Source organism: Nerophis lumbriciformis, linkage group LG05, assembly GCF_033978685.3.
Source record: "Nerophis lumbriciformis linkage group LG05, RoL_Nlum_v2.1, whole genome shotgun sequence".
NCBI lineage: Eukaryota > Metazoa > Chordata > Actinopteri > Syngnathiformes > Syngnathidae > Nerophis > Nerophis lumbriciformis.
In genome coordinates this window covers 6,026,988-6,053,732 of record NC_084552.2, presented here as the reverse complement: position 1 = coordinate 6,053,732, position 26,745 = coordinate 6,026,988, and the positions used below count along the sequence as shown (strand labels likewise).

General features: G+C 41.8%; 1 protein-coding gene across 6 annotated transcripts in view; it reads left to right on the top strand.

The window, feature by feature from the left end:
* The window catches only part of strip2 (striatin interacting protein 2), a 118,898-nt gene that overhangs the window by 84,704 nt on the left and 7,449 nt on the right, over nt 1-26,745 (top strand). For all 6 annotated transcript variants that reach the window (XR_009815329.1, XR_009815327.2, XR_009815328.2 and 3 more), the window contains 10 exons: nt 1,495-1,560; nt 1,634-1,697; nt 1,760-1,831; nt 1,894-1,968; nt 2,040-2,137; nt 9,349-9,475; nt 11,441-11,541; nt 13,683-13,749; nt 13,827-13,931; nt 15,799-16,003. Coding sequence is in view for 3 of the 6 variants with exons in the window: in XM_061961373.2 (XP_061817357.1) it covers nt 1,495-1,560; nt 1,634-1,697; nt 1,760-1,831; nt 1,894-1,968; nt 2,040-2,137; nt 9,349-9,475; nt 11,441-11,541; nt 13,683-13,749; nt 13,827-13,931; nt 15,799-16,003 (980 nt within the window). In the remaining 3 variants the exon portion in view is untranslated. The remainder of the gene's footprint in view (nt 1-1,494; nt 1,561-1,633; nt 1,698-1,759; nt 1,832-1,893; nt 1,969-2,039; nt 2,138-9,348; nt 9,476-11,440; nt 11,542-13,682; nt 13,750-13,826; nt 13,932-15,798; nt 16,004-26,745) is intronic.

Below are 26,745 nucleotides of genomic sequence, written 5' to 3'. Positions count from 1 at the left end.
TATATTAGAAACGATACTGATATATAGTACAAGCCAAAAGTTTGGACACACCTTCTCATTTCAAAGCGTTTTCTTTATTTTCATGACTACTTACATTGTAGATTGTCACTGAAGGCATCAAAACTATGACACCTGTGAAGTGAAAACCCTGTCTTGAAGCTTATCGAGAGAATACCAAGAGTGTGCAAAACAGTAATCAGAGCAAAGGGTGGCTATTTTGAAGAAACTAGAATATAAAACGCTCCCTGTATGATCAGTGCCAGAGCTTGGTCCGCATTGCCGGTAGTAAGTCGGACACGTTTCCAGTGAGGGTTGGACTCCGCCAAGGCTGCCTTTGTCACCGATTCTGTTCATAACTTTTATGGACAGAATTTCTAGGCGCAGTCAAGGCGTTGAGGGGATCTGGTTTGGTGGCTGCAGGATTGGGTCTCTGCTTTTTGCAGATGATGTGGTCCTGATGGCTTCATCTGGCCAGGAGCTCTCACTGGATCGGTTCGCAGCTGAGTGTGAAGCGACTGGGATGAGAATCAGCACCTCCAAGTCCGAGTCCATGGTTCTCGCCCGGGAAAGGGTGGAGTGCCATCTCCGGGTTGGGGAGGAGATCTTGCCCCAAGTGGAGGAGTTCAAGTACCTCGGAGTCCTGTTCACGAGTGAGGGAAGAGTGGATCCTGAGATCGACAGGCGGATCGGTGCGGCGTCTTCAGTAATGCGGACGCTGTATCGATCCGTTGTGGTGAAGAAGGAGCTGAGCCGGAAGGCAAAGCTCTCAATTTACCGGTCGATCTACGTTCCCATCCTCACCTATGGTCATGAGCTTTGGGTTATGACCGAAAGGACAAGATCACGGGTAAAAGCGGCCGAAATGAGTTTCCTCCGCCGGGTGGCGGGGCTCTCCCTTCGAGATAGGGTGAGAAGCTCTGCCATCCGGGAGGAGCTCAAAGTAAAGCCGTTGCTCCTCCACATCGAGAGGAGCCAGATGAGGTGGTTCGGGCATCTGGTCAGGATGCCACCCGAACGCCTCCCTAGGGAGGTGTTTAGGGCACGTCCGACCGGTAGGAGGCCACGGGGAAGACCCAGGACACGTTGGGAAGACTATGTCTCCCGGCTGGCCTGGGAACGCCTCGGGGTCCCACAGGAAGAGCTGGACGAAGTGGCTGGGGAGAGGGAAGTCTGGGCTTCCCTGCTTAGGCTGCTGCCCCCGCGACCCGACCTCGGATAAGCGGAAGAAGATGGATGGATGGATGGATAGAATATAAAACATGTTTTCAGTATTTCACCTTTTTTTGTTAAGTCCATACAGTAACTCCAGATGTGTTCATTCATAGTTTTGATGCCTTCAGTGACAATCTACAATGTAAATAGTCCTGAAAATAAAGAAAACCCACTGAATGAGAAGGTGTGTCCAAACTTTTGGCTTGTACTGTATGGTAAAATGGCAAATATTGGCGCCGATAATTGGTCGATCTCTACATCTGACTGTCTGTGCTCCTGCAGGGAAAAAGATATTGAGCACTTCTTGGAGACAAGTCGAAACAAATTTATCGGCTTTACTCTGGGAAAGTGAGTATTCCACCCTAAACCAATGAAGGCATAGTGCTGTACGCTAACGCTCTATGCTCTGCTTGTCTTATAGCGACACCGAGACCCTTGTAGGCCTGCCAAGACCCATCCACGAGAGCGTGAAAACTCTGAAACAGGTGAGGAACACAATGTCGAAATAAAAATCCTTGTTAAAAATCCATATTCCTTTCTCCTTCAGCACAAATACATCTCCATCGCTGAGGTGCAGATGAAGCGTGAGGAGGAGCTACAACAGTGTCCACTCAGCCTGGTCTGTCTCACCACCTTTTCATGCCCAAAGAGTTCTCCTCCGTGACGTGTTTTCCTCTACAGGGCGAGGAGGACGTGGACGAGACGCCTGCAGAAACGATGTACTTGGGGATGCTTCCGAACCTCTCCCAGTATGTGGTGAGTGGCTGCATAAACCTGCGTGCAGTATGGCAATCTGGATTTGTTTTTTGATTCCCTATCTGTGTTAGATCGCACTCCTTAAGCTGCTGTTGGCTGCAGCGCCGACCTCCAAAGCCAAAACGGACTCCATAAACATCCTTGCAGATGTGCTGCCTGAGGAGATGCCGTAAGTGTGACTACTGTACTTGGAACACATTTTAAATTACTGCATTCCTTTTAAATTATAGGAGTTTTTTCATACTGTAGGTGTTTGTGCACGATTCAAGGCCTTATTGTTCTGAGGGGCCTCATTTTTAGAAAGCTAAAGATCAGGGGGCGGGGCTTCTGCCAACACACTATTATTATTATTGTGTCAATGCAAGACTGTGTCATACAGTCACATTTTTACTGTACCTAACAGCTAAGAAGCTGGTAATCATGAAAAAACACGACTAGGGACGGCGTGGCGAAGTTGGTAGAGTGGCCGTGCCAGCAATCGGAGGGTTGCTGGTTACTGGGGTTCAATCCCCACCTTCTACCATCCTAGTCACGTCCGTTGTGTCCTTGGGCAAGACACTTCAGCCTTGCTCCTGATGGGTGCTGGTTAGCGCCTTGCATGGCAGCTCCCGCCATCAGTGTGTGAATGTGTGTGTGAATAGGTGAATGTGGAAATACTGTCAAAGTGCTTTGAGTACCTTGAAGGTAGAAAAGCGCTATACAAGTATAACCCATTTATCATTATTATTCAGTAGACCCAGAACAGTGCTTCCCCCTTTTATATGTGGTGGTGGGGCATACTTGCCAACCCTCCCGGATTTTCCGGGAGACTCCCGAAATTCAGCGCCTCTCCCGAAAACCTCCCGGGACAAATTTTCTCCCGAAATTCAGGCGGAGCTGGAGGCCACGCCCCCTCCAGCTCCATGCGGACCTGAGTGACGTGTTGACAACCTGTTCACACGTCCGCTTTCCCACAATTTAAACAGCTAATGATCGAGGGCGAGTTCTTGGTTTCTTATGTGGGTTTATTGTACGGCAGTTTCATTAACGTCCTCCCAGCGCGGTAACAACACACAACAACAGCATTTCGTCTACGTAAAGCAGTTCGTCTGCCGTAAACAGCAATGTTGTGACACTTTTAAACAGGACAATACTGCCATCTACTGTACATGCATATGTGACCCACCCATAATGTGTCACATTTTTGTGTTGATTTATTTATTTTATTTTGTGGTTTGAATTCGTTTTTGGAGCTGTCATTCCACATTTATCAGTATTCACATTGGTCAGTAGGGGGCAGTAGGGTGTTTCTTCCCAATTGAATGCTATCACCTGCAGACCGGAAGTGTCTTGTCATTCTGATGAGCGCGACCAGTCTGTGAACAATTGAAACGTCCTGTGTGCTTTTTCCTCCTGTATAACAGGTTAGTTTTGGTGAATCAACTCACTGAATAATATCCATGTGATCTTTATAAGTTTAAGTACACATTCTGATGGTGGAGCCTAACTCTAAAGTGTTTGTGAGTTGTAGTTTGTATTTGTGAATGAATCCAGTGCACAGCTGCAGTAATCAATACAAAATGGCGACTTGAGTACGCAATGTTTATATAGGAACTTCTGATCCTAATTCAGACTCCCAAATTAGAGCTCCTGTTTTCTTATTGATTTTATAATGTATATTTGTATAATGTGTGTGTTCTGAAATAGGGACAGAGAATAGAACAAGGATGGACAATTCAACCCTTAACTCAACAATGAGTAGAGGAGTGTTATGTGTGTGTTTATGTGTAAATAAATGAACACTGAAATTCAAGTATTTCTTTTATTTATTTATATATATATATAAATAAATAATAATGTATTATATATATATATATGTAATAAAATATATATATATATATATAGCTAGAATTCACTGAAAGTCAAATATTTTTTATATATATATATATCCTAACCACGCCCCCAACCACACCCCCCACCCCACCCTCGACCACGCCCCCCACCCCCACCTCCCGAAATCGGAGGTCTCAAGGTTGGCAAGTATGTGGTGGGAGGTTGTTTAATTTGCATAATTGTCTGTGGCAGAGACAAAAAGTAAGCAATAGCGAAACAAGCCTGTTTAGATAGACACAAACAATTGATTCACAGCTGAATAGAATTATTATTCATCCCGATTCGTATTCAATTCATAATTTCCCCCCTATTTTTTTTTTAATAAGAATCCATTTTTTTAAATACGTTTTTAGGCCATTTCAATGCGACCAGAATGAGCTTTTCTAACCTGTAGCCTGTTTTGAAAACGTTTTATTATAATTATTATACCAAACACTAAATTTTGAGAGTCGGTTTTAATCGAGAATCGTATTGAATCGAGAATCGTTTCCGAATCGAATCCTTTTTTCATGCAGCTTAATCTAAAAGTGAAACTGTTACTCAGTACCACGATTTTTATTCTCGAAAGGTTGCCATTTGAAATGGCTATAGTTTTATGTCATGTCTGTTTCTTTTTTTTCTTTTTTTTTTTTTTTGCAAAAATTAAATAACTGAATAAACATCCTTCAAGTCGATTATATAATTTTTTCTAAGGGTTGTGGACAGAGGTAACATTTTGCATGTATGTTTGTGCCATACTTGCCAACCTTGAGACCTCCGATTTCGGGAGGTGGGGGTGGGGGTTTGGGGGCGTGGTCGGAGGTGGGGTGGGGGCGTGGTTAAGATATATATATATATAAAAAATATTTGACTTTCAGTGAATTCTAGCTATATATATATATATATATTTTATTACATATATATATATATAATAAATTATTATTTATTTATATATATATAAATAAATAAAATAAATACTTGAATTTCAGTGTTCATTTATTTACACATAAACACACACATAACACTCATCTACTAATTGTTGAGTTAAGGGTTGAATTGTCCATCCTTGTTCTATTCTCTGTCACTATTTCAGAACACACACATTATACAAATATACATTAGAAAATCAATAAGAAAACGGGAGCTCTAATTTGGGAGTCTGAATTAGGATCAGAAGTTCCTATATAAACATTGCGTACTCAAGTCGCCATTTTGTATTGATTACTGCAGCTGTGCACTGGATTCATTCACAAATACAAACTACAACTCACAAACACTTTAGAGTTAGGCTCCACCATCAGAATGTGTACTTAAACTTATAAAGATCACATGGATATTATTCAGTGAGTTGATTCACCAAAACTAACCTGTTATACAGGAGGAAAAAGCACACAGGACGTTTCAATTGTTCACAGACTGGTCGCGCTCATCAGAATGACAAGACACTTCCGGTCTGCAGGTGATAGCATTCAATTGGGAAGAAACGCCCTACTGCCCCCTACTGACCAATGTGAATACTGATAAATGTGGAATGACAGCTCCAAAAACGAATTCAAACCACAAAATAAAATAAATAAATCAACACAAAAATGTGACACATTATGGGTGGGTCACATACAGTATGCATGTACAGTAGATGGCAGTATTGTCCTGTTTAAAAGTGTCACAACATTGCTATTTACGGCAGACCAACTGCTTTATGGTAGACGAATACTTGACTGCTGTTGTTGTGTGTTGTTACCGCGCTGGGAGGACGTTAATGAAACTGCCGTACAATAAACCCACATAAGAAACCAACAACTCGCCCTCGATCATTAGCTGTTTAAATTGTGGGAAAGCGGACGTGTGAAGAGGTTGTCAACACGTCACTCAGGTCCGCCTGAATTTTGGGAGATTTTCGGGAGAAAATTTGTCCCGGGAGGTTTTCGGGAGAGGCGCTGAATTTCGGGAGTCTCCCGGAAAATCCGGGAGGGTTGGCAAGTATGGTTTGTGCGTAGGCATTGTTTTTTTAATCTCTCTGTTGTGCAATGTGTTCCATACCGTATGTGTTAACGTTCTGTTTTAATTGATTGGTAGCGAACAGGAAGTGCAACATGTTTTTGTGGTGTATTGAAAGCACTGCAAAGCCTACAAAAAACTGGAGTGCTCTGCTGTGTTCAAGAACCGGCTGTAAAAAAGCTAGTCAAAGATCCTCTATTTGACAGGAGCAGAACGCTCGCCCTGACTATGTATGACACTGGAAAGGTATAAAATGCTATAATGGGTTATTTTTGGAGTCAAAGAAGTGATTGTCAACTGGTGGGTTGTGGTGGTGGACCCTGTGTGGCATGGTAACACAAAAATGTTTTGGTATATTGCCATGATCAGCAGTATAGATTTAATTTTAATTAACTTCTTAACTTACAATCATAAACTTGTGGATATTACAAACTATTATGCAATACCAAATTAAGTGTTTCATTAGCTGTAAGCTCTAATCATCAAAATCGTCAAGAAAATGAAAAGCTTTAAATTAAAAAAATTATTGTAATTGTTTTTTTGTTTTTCATCCTCCAAATTAAGTCTTTTTTTTCGCGGCAGCCCATTACTCCACATTACTTACTATTTGAGAACGGTTTTGTACTATCAATCAATCAATCAATGTTTATTTATGTAGCCCTAAATCACAAGTGTCTCAAAGGGCTGCACAAGCCACAACGACATCCTCGGTACCGAGCCCACATAAGGGCAAAGAAAAACTCACCCCAGTGGGACGTCGATGTGAATGACTATGAGAAACCTTGGAGAGGACCGCATATGTGGGTAACCCCCCCCCTCTAGGGAGACCGAATGCAATGGATGTCGAGTGGGTCTAACATAATATTGTAAGAGTACAGTCCATAGTGGATCCAGCATAACAGTAAGAGTCCAGTCCACAGTGGGGTCAGCAGGAAACCATCCCGAGCGGAGACGGGTCAGCAGCGCAGAGATGTTCCCAACCGATACACAGGCGAGCGGTCCACTCCGGGTCCCGACAGCCATCACCCCATCCATGGCCACCGGACCTGAGTGTCTCCCACTCCACAAGGGATAGGGGGGAGCAGAGGAGAAAAGAAAAGAAACGGCAGATCAACTGGTCTAAAAAAAGGGGGCTATTCAAAGGCTAGAGTATACAAATGAGTTTTAAGATGGGACTTAAATGTTTCTACTGAGGTAGCATCTCTAATTGTTACTGGGAGGGCATTCCATAGTACTGGAGCCCGAATAGAAAACGCTCTATAGCCCGCAGACTTTTTTTGGGCTCTGGGAATCACTAATAAGCCGGAGTTCTTTGAACGCAGATTTCTTGCCGGGACATTATGGTACAATACAATCAGCAAGATAGGACGGAGCTAGACCGTGTAGTATTTTATACGTAAGTAGTAAAACCTTAAAGTCGCATCTTAAGTGTACAGGAAGCCAGTGCAGGTGAGCCAGTATAGGTATATATGTATAGGTATATATGTATATAGGTATATACAGTATAGGCGTAATATGATCAAACTTTCTTGTTCTTGTCAAAAGTCTAGCAGCCGCATTTTGTACCAATTGTAATCTTTTAATGCTAGACATAGGGAGACCCGAAAATAATACGTTACAGTAATCGAGACGAGACGTAACGAACGCATGAATAATGATCTCAGCGTCGCTAGTGGACAAAATAGAACGAATTTTAGCGATATTACGGAGATGAAAGAAGGCCGTTTTAGTAACACTCTTAATGTGTGACTCAAAGGAGAGAGTTGGGTCAAAGATAATACCCAGATTCTTTGCCGAGTCGCTTTGTGTAATTGTTTGGTTGTCAAATGTTAAGGTGGTATTATTAAATAAATGTCGGTGTTTAGCAGGACCGATAATCAGCATTTTCGTTTTCTTAGCGTTGAGTTGCAAGAAGTTAGCGGACATCCATTGTTTAATTTCATTAAGACACGCCTCCAGCTGACTACAATCCGGCGTGTTGGTCAGCTTTAGGGGCATGTAGAGTTGGGTGTCATCAGCATAACAATGAAAGCTAACACCGTATTTGCGTATGATGTCGCCTAGCGGCAGCATGTAAATACTAAAGAGTGCAGGGCCAAGAACCGAACCCTGAGGAACTCCGCACGTTACCTTAACATAGTCCGAGGTCACATTATTATGGGAGACGCACTGCATCCTGTCAGTAAGAACTAACTAACTAACTAACTAACTAACTAACTAACGGACCGACCCCAGAATGTGAGACTTGGCCCGCACCTCTCATCCTCCCGCACGCTGAGCATCGGCTCCCCACAGGGCTGTGTGCTGAGCCCCCTCCTCTACTGCCTTTACACCCATGACTGCAGTCCGGCCCACAGTGACAACCTTACCGTGAAGTTCGCCGACGATACCACAGTGGTCGGGCTCATCTCCAGGGGTGACGAGGCTGCCTACAGAGATCAGGTCCTGAAGCTGACGGCCTGGTCTTCGGAGAACATCCTCGCTCTCAACACCAGCAAGACCAGAGAGATCATCGTCGACTTCAGGAGGAGCAGCACCGACCCTGCCCCCCTCTACATCAACGGCGAGCGTGTAGAGAGGGTTCACACCTTCAGGTACCTTGGAGTCCACATCTCTAATGACTTCTCCTGGACAGTCAACACCACATCAATCATCAAGAAGGCTCAGCAGCGGCTACACTTCCTTAGAGTCCTCGGGAAGTACAACCTGAAGCCTGACCTGCTGCTGACCTTCTACCGCTCGTCCATCGAGAGCCTGCTGACCTACTGTATTACGGTATGGTACGGCAGCTGCACTGCAGCAGACAGGGAGAGGCTGCGAAGAGTGGTCAAGACGGCTCAGAAGATCATCGGCCGCCCTCTCCCCTCTCTGACGGACATCTACACCTCCCGCTGCCTCAACAGAGCCAGTGCCATCATCAAGGACAGCACCCACCCTGGCTCTGACCTGTTCCACCTGCTGCCCTCTGGGAAGCGCTACAGGTGCATTAAAATCTAAACAAACAGGCTAAAGAACAGCTTCTTCCCCAGGGCCATAACCATCCTGAACGGACTGCCCCATTGTCCCTCATAACTGCCTTCTCTTCGGTGCAATAACCCATTCCACCAACCACCCTGTTTTTTTTGTTGTTTTTTTCATGTATATATTCATTTCACACCATATTCATTGCACTTCTACATTTTTTATATTTTTATATATTTGCACATTGTTTTTCTAGCATGCACACATCGCACTGTATGGAATGGCCTCAATCTCGTTACCTTGCGTAATGACAATAAAGCTGATTCTGATTCTGATTCTGATTCTGAAGATACGAGTTAAACCACGACAAGGCTAAGTCTGACATACCAATACGTGTTTTGATACTATAACCTTACTCTATTTTAATGTATTGAGCTGCACCTGCACTTGTTAATAAACAACTTAGTCAAAAAGAGTTTTCTCATGCCCTTCCAGTCATTGTAAGGCTCCAGCACAGCCTTGCACACTGCGATAGTCTTGATAGTAATGTGAATGCATGTTTTCCTTCAGAATCACCGTCCTCCAAAGCATGAAATTGGGGATTGACGTCAACCGCCACAAAGAAATCATCGTCAAGGCCATCTCGGCTCTGCTGCTGCTCCTCCTCAAGCACTTCAAGCTCAACCACATTTATCAGGTTACACACAATACTCCCCTCCTGCTCAAGAGCTTTTCTCCGCTCTAACCTCTCGGCTGGAGGTGTCCGCACCTCCCCCTTCTCATGCTATGCACCACCTGACTTCATGGTCAAAAGTGTCATTACTTTCATTCTACTTTCCATATAAGCTCTCACAATCCCTTGCATCAGCCTCACACCAGCGGGGAAAAAACTGCAGCATCTCCTTCTAAAATCCCCCCTTTGGAATATTGGTCAATGTCCAATAACATATTCTCTCATCTTATTGGACAAGTAAGGGAACATGCAGCATTTCTGTTGCTGGGAGTGAACGTCCTGTGTCCTTTTCTGCCCTTTACAACTCTAAGTTGTAGCGCCCTCTGCTGCCTGAAAGTGACACTGCATACATGCACTGCAGCAATCCTGGCTAAACCTTTCTGCTAGGAATGTTACATTTTGTTTTATGTATGATAAACAGTGACGTGCAGTCACTAGAGGCAGGTGAGGCAGGGCCTCACCTGCCATCATGGAAAGAAAAAAAATGTAAAAAGAAAAAAAATTAATTCAATTGTTATATGGATCCAGTGATTATACTATAAAGTTATTTTCCATTTAACTTCACCAGTTTTAGATTATTTTTATTCAAAATCGCTGAATTTTCACATTTGCCGTTCAAATACTGAGAAGAGACGGTGCGGTGATCAGCAGCCAGTTGAGGCACGTCACTCAGTGCCTCAACATGGATTCCGGACTCGGCTAACTGCTAGCCTGCTGTGCAGTGAGACCGTATTGTTATATGAATTATATTATACATTTCCATAGTTTAGTTAGCTAAGGTATATAATGTACAGTGTATTTTGTCAACAACTGTATGTGTGTAACGTATTTCTCGTGCTGAGCGATCATAAAACGGCTGCAAAAGACGCACTGGCTGAGGCTCCAGTAACCCCGCCTCCTGCACCCCCGCTGTAGAAGTGTTATATCAACTAAAGCCCACACTTAAACTTTCCACGTGCAAGATTGAATCTATTTAAAAAAGTTATTTCATAAGAAGCCAAAAAGTGCAAAAACAATAATGTTCGTGTTGGAGGAGTTGTGAATGACTGAATAGCCACAACATTAGGTACACCTGCAGACTGCAGGTTATCTAATTCACAACTCCTCCAACACGAACATTATTGTTTTTGCACTTTTTGGCTTCTTATGAAATAACTTTTGTAACCTATTTTCATGGGCTTTCCTCTTTGTGATGTTAAGTTCCTGTTATGCGCTGTTATACAGTATATGCCTTGAGCTCTTATTTTGAAGGCGCTAAGAGCGGAAGTGATGACACGTTGCGAAAGTTTTTGAAAGAAGGTAAATAAAGTGGTCCTCGTGTAAACTGGAGCCTCCGTGTTTGTTATTTTGTAGTTTCATACAGTATAGGCGACATTTATAAACCCTCGGTTACACTTTTTTAAATAGATTCAATCTTGCACGTGGAAAGTTTAAGTGAGGGCTTTAGTTGCGGCGCATGGACTTCATTTATAAGTAAAGGTAAGACCATAATAACGTTTTTTTTTATTAAATGTTAAAAAGTTAAAGTTAAAGTACCAATGATTGTCACACACACACTAGGTGTGGCGAAATTATTCTCTGCATTTGACCCATCACCCTTGATCACCCCCTGGGAGGTGAGGGGAGCAGTGGACAGCAGCGGCGGCTGCGCCCGGGAATAATTTTTGGTGATTTAACCCCCAATTCCAACCCTTGATGCTGAGTGCCAAGCAGGGAAGAATGCTGGTATGAGCTTTTAAACATAACCCGTTAACTGCTGCCAATCAAATGGTGAATAAGATACTCTTTAGGGTTCATATGTTTGTAAATCTGACTGTGATGAAGTCAGTGCCTCACCAGTCATGAACCTCACCGCACGTCACTGATGATAAAAGAGGGAAATGTTTTTAACAAATACACTTTACACTACCGCCTCCTTCTTTTTTGCAGTTTGAAATAGTCTCCCAGCACCTGGTGTTTGCCAACTGTATCCCACTCATCCTCAAGTTCTTCAACCAGAACATCATGTCTTATATCAGTGCCAAAAACAGGTAAGCTATATTCTACCCCTGTTTCCAAATTTAGCTTGCTCGATGCATTGTATCCTATCAAAATAGAACAAGGACAATGTCTGTGGTAGAGATTGATGCTGAGGCTGATAATTGATATCTAGAGACGATATGCATTTGCATTAAAAGTTATTTAAACATGAATAGTATATGTCAGTAAACAGCTGGACACGGCTTTGCGTTGTGGTTAAGTCAGCACCAAAAAACATCAGGGGATTTCACAAACACCTTTATTACGTGTGCTGAAAAGGAACATCAACTGCTTGTAGCAGTTCATGGATTTAATACATTGTAAGGTTTCCTCGTGAAGAACCCTGAAATATTGCAAACATTTGAATGAAAGCAATTTTGGCTCCTTCACATAGCTAGCTGAGACATTTTTCAAGCTGGCCGGCATAATTTCTTCCTTGATGTTAAAGAAAGTATGATAATGTGTGAGCTGCTGCCTGCGCTCCTTTACTTTAATACAATAAGTCTCCTATTTGTCATCCATAACTGACGCGTTTTTTGATTGAAACTCACCGCGTTCCTTCAATGAGCCCACGCTCCGAGTGGCTTGTCGAGCGACTCGATCTCTGCAGTAGCCAAAACAAACAAAACGGGTCCGGGAAGACGCTAAGAAAGAAGGACAAAAACTGGATTTCCCGGCAGAAATTTGAAGTTTTCACAGCACTGCAGGAGGGATAAAAGGGGGGGCGTGGTTAGGGGTGTGGGAAAAAATCGATTCGAATTCAAATCTCCATTCTCATGTTGTATGATTCAGTATCGATTCTCATTTTTCAAAAATGTATTTTCTTCCCCCGCTCCCGGCAATGTGTATGTGCCTTCTGGGCTACCAAAAGTATTGCGCAATAAGCAGCGTAGCTAACTACTAAGGGGAGTGTAGTGTTGTTGTGTTGCCGCTAAAATGCAGGAAGAAGAAAAAGAAACGGAGCAGCCTAAAGAAGAAATACAAACCCCTCCGCGGACTTTGAAAGCAAACGTTTGGAGACACTTTGGATTTTACCGTGGCAAGAAAGGGTTTGACATGACTCATGCAATTTGCAGACTTTGCAACGCTAAAGTTAAGTATTTTGGGAATATTTCAAATCCCCGCGCTCACTTGGACAGACACCACCCAGAGTTATCAGAGGAAAAGGATCATCCACTAACAACACCTTCAGCTGATCAACACACACTTCACCAGTTTACAAAATTACCACCCAGTTCTGAACGGGCAAAGAACATAACCAGATCCATCGCTTGTTTCATTGCAAAAGACCTGCGACCATACAGCACAGTGGAGAGAGAAGGCTTCAGGTTCATGATCAAAACTATTGAGCCACGGTTTGACATCCCATCACGCTCTGTTTTTACGGACAATGTTGTACCTTCACTTTACAGAGAGACAAAGCTAAAAGTGAGGGAAGCTGTGACTAGAACTAGCAGAGTAGCTCTTACCTGTGATCACTGGACCTCTAGGACCTAGACTGGGGTAGATCATGCTGAAATTCTATGTATTGAATGAATAGAGAATCGTTTTGAATCGGACAAATATCGTTTTTGAATCGAGAATCGAGTTGAATCGGAAAAAAAAAATCGATTTATAATCGAATCGTGACCCCAAGAATCGATATTGAATCGAATCGTGGGACACCCAAAGATTGCAGCCCTAGGTGTGGTCGCGTGAGCGCCGCAGTGAAAGCAGACCGGAGAATAATTCTCACAAGAACTCAAAAAAATTCCCTGTCAGATATCACAACATCTTTGGAGAGTGTTATTGACAATGAAATAACTTTTTATTCTTAAATTAATTTAAAAAAAAAAAAGGGTCTCAAAGCACAAAGGTAACTTTTATCATGCAGGGCAAACAAACTGATGCTTGAGCAGTGTTTATTACTATATCTACTTCACTAATTAATATGTTTTTAATACTAAATACTGGTATCATATGGGTATAGATTGTTTCTGCCGATGTAGTTCTGTTGTAATTGTACAAAAAAAGGCTGATATATAATATACGTCAAAATGCCAAATATCGGACAGGCTGACAATCGGTCAATCTCTAGTCTATGATGGCAGAAGGGTGATTTGGTGTTTGTACAAAACAACCACAAAGTGTATTTGTGTGTATGTTTTTGCAGCATATGTGTGTTGGACTTCCCCCACTGTGCAGTCCATGAGATGCCTGAGCTCACCGCTGAAAGCCTGGTGAGTCCAAACAGCCTCAGTGGGTGAAAGACTGCAAAATAACATCCATGTTGGGGGGTTTTCGTGTGTGATATCAGGAGGCGGGAGACAGCAACCAGTTCTGTTGGAGGAATCTGTTCTCCTGCATCAACCTGCTTAGAATCCTCAACAAGCTGACCAAGTGGAAACACTCACGGACAATGGTCAGTCATGCAAATTGTTTTGGAATTTTTTCCTATTCAATAGAGAAATGTCCGGGGAAAGCTAAGGTCTTTTCAGTATTTATTTGAGATCTCAAATAACATCAGTTTGCAGAAGAGAAAAGTTAATGCTGCTGACATTGCTTTTGGGAATGAGAGGAGAAAGAGGAGAGGTTGGGCGAAGTGTCCCGTCCTGGGAGGGGGTAAGGATGAGCAAAACAGACTCTTATCTGGTTGTGACATTAGTAACATCAGGAATTGTTGGGATTAAACATGGAAAAGGCAGTACCAATCACAAAATAAACCAATTTCAAGAATATCCTTTGACTAAAAGACAAATACAATCTAAATTAAAGCTGCAAGCAGCATTGGTCGGGCCCGCATATTTGGCAGGTGCTAGTCCTAAGTGTCCCAATACTTTTGTCTAGTTTTAGTCTGAAGTGTCCCAAGACTTTTGTCTAGTGTACCTACCTTGTCTGCATTGTGTGGGCACGTTGGTGCTTCCTGCTTTTAAGCAGCCATCTTAAAAAAACAGCAGCGCAGCGGGTCTTTGAAAGCTCATAAAATCAAAACCGGAGCAGGTATTAAATCTCTGTTCTGTTATTTTATACACAAGGGTTTAATCTCTCTCCTGTGTTAGTTTGAAGCCGAAACGACAAACGCGCTCAGAGGAGATAGTTTTTGAAGGAAGGTGACCGGTTTTTACAAAAAATTTGTTTTGAAGGGGGGAATAGCAAACTTCCTGTTGATTTTTGCTGGGGGTGGTCAATTTATGAAATGTAGGTCTAAGTGAGACCTACATAGAGGTTTTTGTTTCATGTCTCTCCGACCTTCCCAGTGGGAGTTACAGGCAGTTTTGTCATTTTTTTCTTCCGAGGAGCAGTTTTTTCTGCGTTTTATTCAAAAATTGCGGTAGAGCGCAATTTTGAGATTTGGGGTTAGGTTTTTTTATTAGATCACAATTTTTGCCAGTCCTGATGTGTGTGTTCAGTTCGGTGAGTTTTGAAGCATGTTAAAAGGGTCAAATTACAGCTCAAAGAGGCAAAAGTGACTGTTTTTAGTACTTTTTTGTCTTGAAGGGGGAATTGCCAACTTCCTGTTGATTTTTGCCCGAGAATATACTATTATGAAATCTAGGTCTAAGTCACACCTACATAAAAGTTTTTTGTTTCATGTCTCTCCGACCTTCCTAGTGGCAGTTACAGGCAGTCTAGTTTTTTTTTTCGTAGGGGGCGCTAGAGCGCAATTTTCAATCAATCAATCAATCAATCTTTATTTATATAGCCCTAAATCACAAGTGTCTCAAAGGGCTGCACAAGCCACAACGACATCCTCGGTACAAAGCCCACATACGGGCAAGGAAAAACTCACCCCAGTGGGTGAGTTTTGAGTTTTGTGGTTCGTTTTTTTTTTTAAAAAGGCAATTTTCGCAGGTCCTGAATATGGTGAGTTCTGAAGCATGTTAAGTGGGTCAAATTACAGTTTAAAGTGGCGGCGGAAGAATAAAGAATAATAAAACCTTACAAATTCAATAGGTCCTTATGTCCCATTGTATAAGGACTCCCTTTGGGAGTCCTTATACAATGGGCCATGCGGGCCCTAATTAGTGATCTTCAAACATCACAAGAGTCTGTGTCTCATACTCTGAGAAGGTGTGTGGACTTCAGGAATTTAGCAGAACTATAAAAGTGTCTTTCTTTGACAAAAAAAACAGTCCAACGCAGTGAAAAAAAGCATTACCACAGATAGAAAATGGCAGATACTAAGAATAAAAAGTTTTAGACAAGAGATTACTAAAATATAAATTTTGCCACAAGATCCACACCACCCAGAAACCATCAGCTCCTTGTTGTCTTTCAAACCCCGTCAGATGTTGGTGGTTTTCAAGTCGGCGCCCATCCTGAAGAGAGCGCTCAAAGTCAAACAGGCCATGATGCAACTGTACGTGCTGAAACTGCTGAAGATCCAAACAAAGTACCTGGGCCGCCAGTGGAGGAAGAGCAACATGAAGACCATGTCGGCCATCTACCAGAAGGTCCGCCACAGACTCAATGACGACTGGGCCTACGGGAATGGTAATGTACTTTCCCACGCAGTCAGCCAAGTTTCCTTTTTATTTGGGACACATGAGGTTCTTTAAACATCTTCACTCATTTGTCCCTATTAGAGATGCGCGGTTTGCGGACACAACCGCGGAGTCCGCGGATAATCCGCGGGTCGGGCGGGTGACATGACGAAAAAAATAGATTTTAAATAGATTCGGGCGGGTGGCGGTTGAACCAATTCGGAAATATATATACATAGTTAAATGTTGTTACCCACATACGAAAAACGAGCAGCACTCTTTGAATCAGGCAATTATTCATCAGGCACTGCAGCACACCACAACACAACAGAAGAAGAAAAAAGAAAAAAAGATGGCAACGCCGGTGTTGTGCCGGTGTTGTGCTGGGAAACGCACCCCTGCCGTAGAATGCACCCCCTGCAATCGTGGTACGCGACAAACTAAAAAAGGGAATACTAAAGACCAGGGGGAAAAAAGACCAGCTATTTGCCTTGGCCAATAAGTTGCAGGTAACTTATTATTATCCATCCATCCATCCATCCATCTTCTTCCGCTTATCCGAGGTCGGGTCGCGGGGGCAGCAGCCTAAGCAGGGAAGCCCAGACTTCCCTCTCCCCAGCCACTTCGTCCAGCTCCTCCCGGGGGATCCCGAGGCGTTCCCAGGCCAGCCGGGAGACATAGTCTTCCCAACGTGTCCTGGGTCTTCCCCGCGGCCTCCTACCGGTCGGACGTGCCCTAAACACCTCCCTAGGGAGGCGTTCGGGTGGCATCCTGACCAGATGCCCGAACCACCTCATCTGGCTCCTCTCGATGTGGAGGAGCAGCGGCTTTACTTTGAGCTCCCCCCGGATGACAGAGCTTCTCACCCTATCTCTAAGGGAGAGCCCTGCCACCCGGCGGAGGAAACTCATTTCGGCCGCTTGTACCCGTGATCTTGTCCTTTCGGTCATAACCCAAAGCTCATGACCATAGGTGAGGATGGGAACGTAGATCGACCGGTAAATTGAGAGCTTTGCCTTCCGGCTCAGCTCCTTCTTCACCACAACGGATCGATACAGCGTCCGCATTACTGAAGACGCCGCACCGATCCGCCTGTCGATCTCACGATCCACTCTTCCCTCACTCGTGAACAAGACTCCGAGGTACTTGAACTCCTCCATTTGGGGCAAGATCTCCTCCCCAACCCGGAGATGGCACTCCACCCTTTTCCGGGCGAGAACCATGGACTCGGACTTGGAGGTGCTGATTCCCATCCCAGTCGCTTCACACTCAGCTGCGAACCGATCCAGTGAGAGCTGAAGATCCTGGCCAGATGAAGCCATCAGGACCACATCATCTGCAAAAAGCAGAGACCTAATCCTGCAGCCACCAAACCAGATCTCCTCAACGCCTTGACTGCGCCTAGAAATTCTGTCCATAAAAGTTATGAACAGAATCGGTGACAAAGGGCAGCCTTGGCGGAGTCCAACCCTCACTGGAAAAGTGTCCAACTTACTGCCGGCAATGCGGACCAAGCTCTGGCACTGATCATACAGGGAGCGGACCGAACTTATTATTATTATTTATTTTATTTATTTTTGTTTAAATAAGGATGACATACATATGTTATTGTATAATTTAAGTTTGTGCGCGTGATTGACAGCCTAAGGCTTATGAGCCACATTTTTTTTTTTTTTTTTTAATTTCAACTCAAAAACGTATGAGCCTATGCCTATGCCTACAACATAGGCTATGTGTTTATCTTTATTTTCCTGCCTGTCGTTGACAATGGAGATTGTCTGATATTTTGTCATGGCTGCAGATCAATCAATAAAGGTTCGTCTTTGTCGCGAAATTGTTCACTGCTTCACTGTGCACCCCGCCCTCGTCCCTATTTGAGCATTATAACGTTAACAAGTTAACATTCATTGAAATAAATTCAGAACATTTTTTTTACCTAACGAAAATATAAGCCTAGTCTTTCTAAAACATTTTTTTAACTTCTTAAAAGCATCGTTCTGCTTGCTGCAACTGCGCACACAAAGTGTGAGGAACGCACTCCTGATCTGAGGGCATTGGCAACAATAGTCAACACTTTCTTAATGGAAATGACAATAATACTATAATAATGATAAATATTGTTATCACGCATTAATATCTCTTAGCCACTAATGCGTGGCCAAGAGATATTAATGCGTGGCACGCATTGAATGTCTCTGCTAAATTGGATCAGTCTCCTTTCTTTAACAGGCAAAAGCTTTCTAACCTCACTAATGCCTTGCATCGTCTATATTAGATATATAACAACGGGCGGGTGGCGGGCGGGTGTGGATTTGATAAAATGTTAGTTCGGGTGGATGACGACTTTTGTGATGCGGTTGCGGATGAAATAATTGCCTCTCTAGTCCCTATTGACAACAAATGTCAGCTTCCCAAAAACTGCAGTAAAATATGATATATTAATTATTTGTATCTAATACGAGAAATGCAGTAATCGAGAAGAAAAATAGGAATAAACATAGCAAATACTGCCTAGATTATATTTGGGGGATTTTTACATAGGGCCACAGTTATTTCCAATTAAAAAATAGTATTTGTTTATTATTGATTTATTAGGCTCTGAGATGATGGATCAATAATTGGCCGCAACATTTATTTTTGTGCATTCTGATTTTTTTCTGATTTCCTATGACAAAAATATCAACTTCTCAAAATGTTTTATTGTATAATAATTTGTACCTCTTTAAATGTTTGGGACACTTTAAATATCCTCACTCATGTGTCCCTATTGACAAAAAATGTCAGCTTCCAAAAAACTCCTGTAAAATGATTATACTATATAATAATTTGTTTTCCTCTTTTGACGAGTCAATTTGGGACACATTTACCTTTAGGAGGTTCCTTAAAGGTCGTCACTTATTTGTTCACAATGACAAAAACTGCTGTAAAATGATTCTACTGTAAAATATTTTTATCTCTCTTTAAACCAACTTTTGGACACATGAACTCCTAAGAGGTACTTTAAAAAAAACCTCACTTATTTTTCCATGATGACAAAAGTAATTTCTTCCCAAAAACTGCTGTAAAATTATTATACTGTACATTAGTTTGTTTCCAACTTTAATTAAACAAGTCATTAACTCTTAAGAGGTTCTTTAAATATCCTCACTCATTTATCTCTATTGAGAAAAAAATGTAGCTTCCAAAAAACTGCTGTAAAATGATTATACTTTATACTAATCTATTTTTCTCTTTTAACAAGTCAATTCGGGATCCATTAACCCCGTACTTTAAATATTCTCAATTATTTGTCCATAATGACAAATAATAACTTCTTCCCAAAAATTGCTGTGAAAATAGTATTCTGTATATTATTTAGTTTTCCCCTTTAAACACGTAAACTTTGTGACACATTAACCGTACAAGGTACTATAAATACCCTCACTTATTTATCTATAATGACAAAAAATAACCTCTTCCCATAAACTGTTGTGAAATTGTTATATTGTTTATTAATTTGTCAAAACAATAGTATCGGTATATGTTATTTGTATCCCCCTTATACAAGTCAATCTTAAGAAATAATCTAAACAAATTAAGAGAAATATACATACCAAATTATATTTTGGAGATTTTAAACCATTTCAAGACTAGTACAGGGGTGTCAAACTCAAATACAGAGTGGGCCAAAATTTAAAACTGAACAAAGCCGCGGGCCAAGGTTGAACAAATGAACCTTTTAATAAGGACCCAAACTAGTTTTGCATTAAATATTGAACAAGCAAGGCTTATATAACTTTATAGTGACATGCAAAATCGAGTTTCAAATAATAATAATAATTAAAGCTGCAAGCAGCGTTGGTCGGGCCCGCATATTTGGCAGGTGCGAGTCCTAAGTGTCCCAATACTTTTGTCCAGTTTTAGTCCCAAGTGTCTCAATACTTTTGGCAAGTTGTAGTCCTAAGTTTCCCAATACTTTTGTCCAGTGTAGGTGTCCCAATACGTGTGTCCAGTGGTAGTCCTAAGTGGCCCAATACTTTTGTTCAGTTTTCGTCATAAGTGTCCCAATACTTTTGTCTACTTTTAGTCCGAATTGTCCCAATACTTTTGTTTAGTGTACCTACCTTGTCTGCATTGTGTGGGCACGCTGGTGCTTCCTGCTTTTAAGCAGCCTTCTTGAAAAAACAGCAGCATCAGCGCAGCGGCTCTTTGAAGGGTCATAAAATCAAAACCGGAGCCGGTATCAAAACTCTTTCGCTAACTTTCAATTAGAAGGGTTCAATCTCTCTCCTGTGTTAGTTTGAAGCCGAAACGACAAACACGCTCAGAGAAGATAATGTTTGAAGAAAGGTGATCGTTTTTTACAAAAATGTTGTGTTGATGGGGGAATAGCAAACTTCCTGTAGATTTTTGCTGGGGGTTGTCAATTTATGAAATGTAGGTCTAAGTGAGAACTACGGAGAGGTTTTTGTTTCATGTCTCTCCGACCTTCCCAGTGGGAGTTACAGGCAGTTTTGTCATTTTTTTCTTCAGAGGAGCAGTTTTTTCTCCGTTTTATTCAAAAATTTCTCTAGAGCGAAATTTTGAGATTTGGGGTTAGGTTTTTTCATTAGATCGCAATTTTTCCCAGTTCTGATGTGTGCGTTCAGTTTGGTGAGTTTTGAAGCGTGTTAAGGGGGTCAAATTACAGCTCAAAGAGGCAAAAGTAACTGTTTTTAGTACTTTTTTGTCTTGAAGGGGGAATTGCCAACTTCCTGTTGATTTCTGCCCGATGATATACAATTATGAAAACTAGGTCTAAGTCAGACCTACATAAAGGTTTTTGTTTCATGTCTCTCCGATCTTCCTAGTGGGAGATATAGGCAGTCTAGTTTTCTTTTTCCCTAGGGGGCGCTAGAGCGCAATTTTGAGTTTTGTGGTTCGGTTTTTTTATTAAAAGACAATTTTCGCAGGTCCTGATGTGTGGGTCAAATATGGTGAGTTTTGAAGCATGCTAAGTGGGTCAAATTAGTGCTCAAAGAGGCGGCGGAAGAATAAAGAATAATAAAACCTTAGAAATTCAATAGGTCCTTATGTCCCATTGCATAAGGACTCCCTTCGGGAGTCCTTTTGCAATGGGCCATGCGGGCCCTAATAATTAAAAAATATCAATGGCATATCAAATACAATTTAAATAAAAATGTAATGCCTCTTTTCTATTTGCAGCCTTCTGAGGTAAATATCAACATTAACTTTTTCCACAGGCTAATAAATTTTAAAATAAAATAATGAATAAACCAACCATTCAGGACTTTAAACTGCTCAGTTTGCAACACACTGATCTAATCTGATGTGCCCAAGCCAGATGCCTGCCATCTTTTCTTGGATACTAGTTCATTAATGTCGGGGTTCAGGTTTTGAGCTGAGGCAACCTTCATTATCGAATGAAGGTGTTCATCAGTCATTAAATGTCATATTCCACAGTCTTGGGGGCCTGCCTTACAGGCACTGCTTTTAACGTCCTCTACGAGCTGTCGTCACGTCCGCTTTTCATCCATTCTAACAACGTGCCGACCCAATCACAAGATATGAGCGACTTCTGTACGCACACACGCGCGAATGCAACGCATACTTCATCAACAGCGATACAGTTTACACTGAGGGTGGCCGTATAAGCAACTTTAACATTGTTAGAAACATACGTCACACTGTGAATCCACACCAAACAAGAATGACAAACACATTTCTGGAGAAAATCCGCACTGTAACACAACATAAACACAACAGAACAAATACCCAGAACCCTTTGCAGCGCTAACTCTTCCGGGACCCCCCCCTTGTAGCATCCCGGAAGAGTTAGTGCATGTTTATGTTCCGTTTCCATTATTTCTATTATTATTTCTAATACAAGAGTACGCATCGCGCATAATTTCATTTTACGTTTTACCCCGCCATGCAACTACTGTAGCTCTACCCAGGTCATTTGCTTAACAAAACGGCGGACAATCTGCTCCGTTGCATACTACACTCAATTGAATGCACGTTCGGAAATAACTGAAAAACATTCTGAGGCTTTAACATACCTGCCAACTACTCCGGTTTTCCCGTAATTAGTACGGTTTTCATCAACCTATTCCGGGTTACGGTTGCAGTGATAAAAAATATGGTTTTTCATTAATTTAAATTTTTTTTTTTTTTTTAAAGTTTTATTCACGAAGTCGCGTAACAACAATGACAATCGACACTGCTTCCCGTAACTTCCTATCGAGCCATTCCGAATGCCATGCGCGAGGCTATTTATAGCCCCGCTGCCAAGCACGAGGCACTAGTTGCCATTGTTTCCAAACGAGCGAACGATCATGGAATCAGCCGGAGAAAAATCGCAAACGAGTCTTAAACCCAAAAGAAAACTGCAGTCATTCCGTGAAGAATATTCAAAAGCCTATCCGGGAATAATTATCCGTTCCAAAAAGGGTGAAAACTACGCGAATTGCACCTTGTGCAGACAAGATTTTTCGATCGAACACGGAGGAATTAGCGATGTAAAAGACCACGTTGGGACAAAAAAACACAAGTCTAATGCCGTTGCTAGCGATACAAGTGGAAAACTTTCAACGTTTTTCGTCGCCCAAACAGATTCTTTGGATGTGATAAATGCCGAAGTTTTATTTACGGAGGCAATAATTGAGCATGGACTAGAATACATTTGGATTTTAGCCACAAAAAGGTAATGACACCAATGTTATCTATTGGAATTGTTTAGTACTGTTATACTGTTAAAAGTGTTTATACTATTTATGCTTTCAAGTCCAAGTTGAAGAAATCTTGTTAAATGTTGACAGCATAACTACCAAAATACAGAAGTATGTCCTTAATATTTTTGCAGTGCTATTTCTGTTGAAAAGTTAATGATTACATTAGAGATGTGATGTGCCACTTTTCAAGTGTCTGATGGCTTTAATTAATTTTCATTAATTTTTCATATTTTGAATTCTTTTGAAAGGCTTACAAAAAAAATACATTTGAATTGTAATTCCATGCTATTGACAGGACTATTAATTTTAATGAAGTTAGCTTACCATGTTTACAGTATGATAATTGTGATAGAAATGTGAATTTTAGGCACAGAATATTTTTTACAATTGAACAAGGCAGTAGATTATACAAGCTTGGACAGAACGTTAATAATGACACCAATTTTTTTTTAATGGAATTGTTTAGTACTGTTTTACCATTTGTTTACTGTAAAAAGTGTTTATACTGTTTATACATTCAATTAACAAATTGAAGTCTTGTGAAAGGTTGACAGGATAACTGGCATTAACTGTCAAAATAATTTCAAACTATTGAAGTTAGTTTACAGAATAAACATGTCAATCAACCCATATGATTTTTGCTGTAATATTTTTGTTTTGAAAAGTCACTGTGACTGATAGAAAAGTGATAGTTTTAGCAACATTTTAACCTGTCTGAATGCTAATAATCATTTTGCGTCGCCTGAACCCCCCACCAGGACTTTGTCCTGGACCCTGGCTACTAGGTTTTTCTGATTTCAAAAGTTGGCAGGTATGCTTTAATTAGTCTCTTAGACTGGATTGATTCTAAAATAACGTGATGCTCCATATTCAGATTTATTGAAATGCATCTGTATATAAGTTATGTAAGTTATGTACTAAGACAACATCAAAGATGCGTTATCCTTTATATTTTAGTCGACAAAGTCTACTGCCATTTTAGACGACTAAATCAAAAAGTAACACTGATGTGAAATTGTGCATACATAAGAAAGATGTTGAGTTTATCGCGTTCAACTCTTCTAACGGAACAAAGGCCAAGATTTTTATTCTGCTTAAAGGTGGAAAATATTCCTCTAACAGTACAAAATGTCCCAAGGTTCACTTAAGGCAGTGGTTCTTAACCTGGGTTCGATGGAACCCTAGGGGTTCGGTGAGTCGGCCTCAGGGGTTCGGCGGAGTTCAAAACACACCCGACTCATCGTGTAAATACAAACTTCTCCTTATCGGCGTATTACGGATACGGCAACAGCTGACTGATTTTGCAGGTGTGTAATTTGTTGTGAGTTTATGCACTGTGTTGGTTTTGTTCTTATAACAAGGTGATGTTCATGCACGGTTCATTTTGTGCACCAGTAATAAAACTTGGTAACACTTTAGTATGGGGAACATATTCACCATTAATTAGTTTCTTATTAACATGCAAATCAGTAACATATTGGCTCTTAACTAGTCATTATTAAGTACTTATTAATGCCTTATTCGGCATGGCCTTATTATAACCCTAACCCTCCAACCCTGACCCTAACCCTAACCAAATAACTCTAAATTAAGTCTTTATTACTTAGAATATGTTCCCCATACTAAAGTGTTACCAAAAACATATAACTTTGTCTTGAATTTGAAAAAAAAAAATACAATTATTTTTAACTAAAGAAGGGTTCGGTGAATGCGCATATGAAACTGGTGGGGTTCGATACCTCCAACAAGGTTAAAGGGGAACATTATCACAATTTCAGAAGGGTTAAAACCATTAAAAATCAGTTCCCAGTGGCTTATTATATTTTTTGAAGTTTTTTTCAAAATTTTACCCATCACGCAATATCCCTAAAAAAAAGCTTCAAAGTGCCTGATTTTAACCATCGTTATATACACCTGTCCATTTTCCTGTGACGTCACATAGTGATGCCAACACAAACAAACATGGCGGAAAGAACAGCAAGCTATAGCGACATTAGCTCGGATTCGGACTCGGATTTCAGCGGCTTAAGCGATTCAACAGATTACGCATGTATTGAAACGGATGGTTGTAGTGTGGCCCTAACCAATCTGGCGCCCTAAGCAAGATTTTAGGTGGCGCCCCCCCACATCGGCAGTGAAGTGTATATACGCACAAGAAACCGAATAGCTTTGTCTTTGACCTTTTTTTTACTTAAAGAAAGCAAATTAACAATCAGAATAGTTAACAAGATTAAAAAAAATATGAATAAATAAATGAATGGGGGGGGGGGGGGGGGGGGCGTAATGTTGTAACAAATAATATTTCTATTATATAGGCTTTACTTTGCATTTTAATTAACGTGGGATTATTTTTTGTATTTAGAAATAATAGTACCAACTTTTTTTTTTTTTTTCTCCAACATTTGTGGCACTGGCGTGGCGCCCCCTGATGGACGGCGCCCTTAGTATTTGCCTATACGGCCTATGCCACGGGCCGGCCCTGAGTGTGGAGGCAGGTAGCGAAAACGAAATTGAAGAAGAAACTGAAGCTATTGAGCCATATCGGTTTGAACCGTATGCAAGCGAAACCGACGAAAACGACACGACGGGAGAAAGCGAGGACGAATTCGCCGATCGCCTTCTAACCAACGATTGGTATGTGTTTGTTTGGCATTAAAGGAAACTAACAACTATGAACTAGGTTTACAGCATATGAAATACATTTGGCAACAACATGCACTTTGAGAGTGCAGACAGCCCAATTTTCATCAATTAATATATTCTGTAGACATACCCTCATGTCAGCAGGCCAGGGAAGCTAGGGTCGATATTCTTCTCTTGATCATCTTCGGTGTGAGCCAAGACATCCAGGGGGTTTAGCTCGCTCGTCTGCGGGAACAAACCGCCGCCATTGCTTGCCGTGCTACCGAGGTCCTTTGTCCCTGAATTGCTCACACACTCCGGCAGATTCAATGGGGGTCTGGCGGCAGATTTCTTTGACTTTATCGTTGGAAATGCATCTGCTTTGAGTGTCGCAGGATATCCACACATTCTTGCCATCTCTGTCGTAGCATAGCTTTCGTGTGTGGAACAAACGTCCAATTTCTTGCCACTTTTGCATCTTTGGGCCACTGGTGCAACTTGAATCCGTCCCTGTTGGTGTTGTTACACCCTCCGACAACACACCGACGAGGCATGATGTCTCCAAGGTACGGAAAACAGTCGAAAAAACACAAAATAACAGAGCTGATTTGACTCGGTGTTTGAGAAAATGGCGGATTGCTTCCCGATGAGCGAATATTAGAAAGGCGTTTAATTCGCCAAAATTCACCCTTTTAGAGTTCGGAAATCGGTTAAAAAAAATATATGGTCTTTTTTCTGCAACATCAAGGTATATATTGACGCTTACATAGGTCTGGTGATAATGTTCCCCTTTAAGAACCACTGACTTAAGGTTTGTTTTAGTAGCCACAGCAAAGCAGCAGTTCATATGAATGAGATGCAAACAGTGAGTCATGAGGCTGTAATGAAAATCTTGTGTATTTGTCATCCAGGGTCAGCTTAATCTGCAGGGCACGCACACACTGCTGCATAAATGAAGTAGGAGAAAGGAAAGAAAACTGTGCACTGTCACTTTAAGAGAAACACGGCCGCCCCTGGAGGTGTTAACTTGACTTTAAGGGTTAATAAGGACTAATTGTGTAAATTACAGTGCCTGCTTGGTGATGTTAATGTGTGAACACTCCCTACAGCCCCCCTCTCCTCAGTCAGGATGCTGTTGCCATAGGAACAGGGGTAGGGGACATTTCAGGGTCAGCATCCCTCGCGGCAGAGCAAGGTCTCATTGAGAAGAAAGACCAATAGAAGCAATAAAACGAGGTGAACCAAAATTGTCCATCCATCCATCCATCCATCTTCTTCCGCTTATCCGAGGTCGGGTCGCGGGGGCAGCAGCCTAAGCAGGGAAGCCCAGACTTCCCTCTCCCCAGCCACTTCGTCCAGCTCTTCCTGTGGGACCCTGAGGCGTTCCCAGGCCAGCCGGGAGACATAGTCTTCCCAA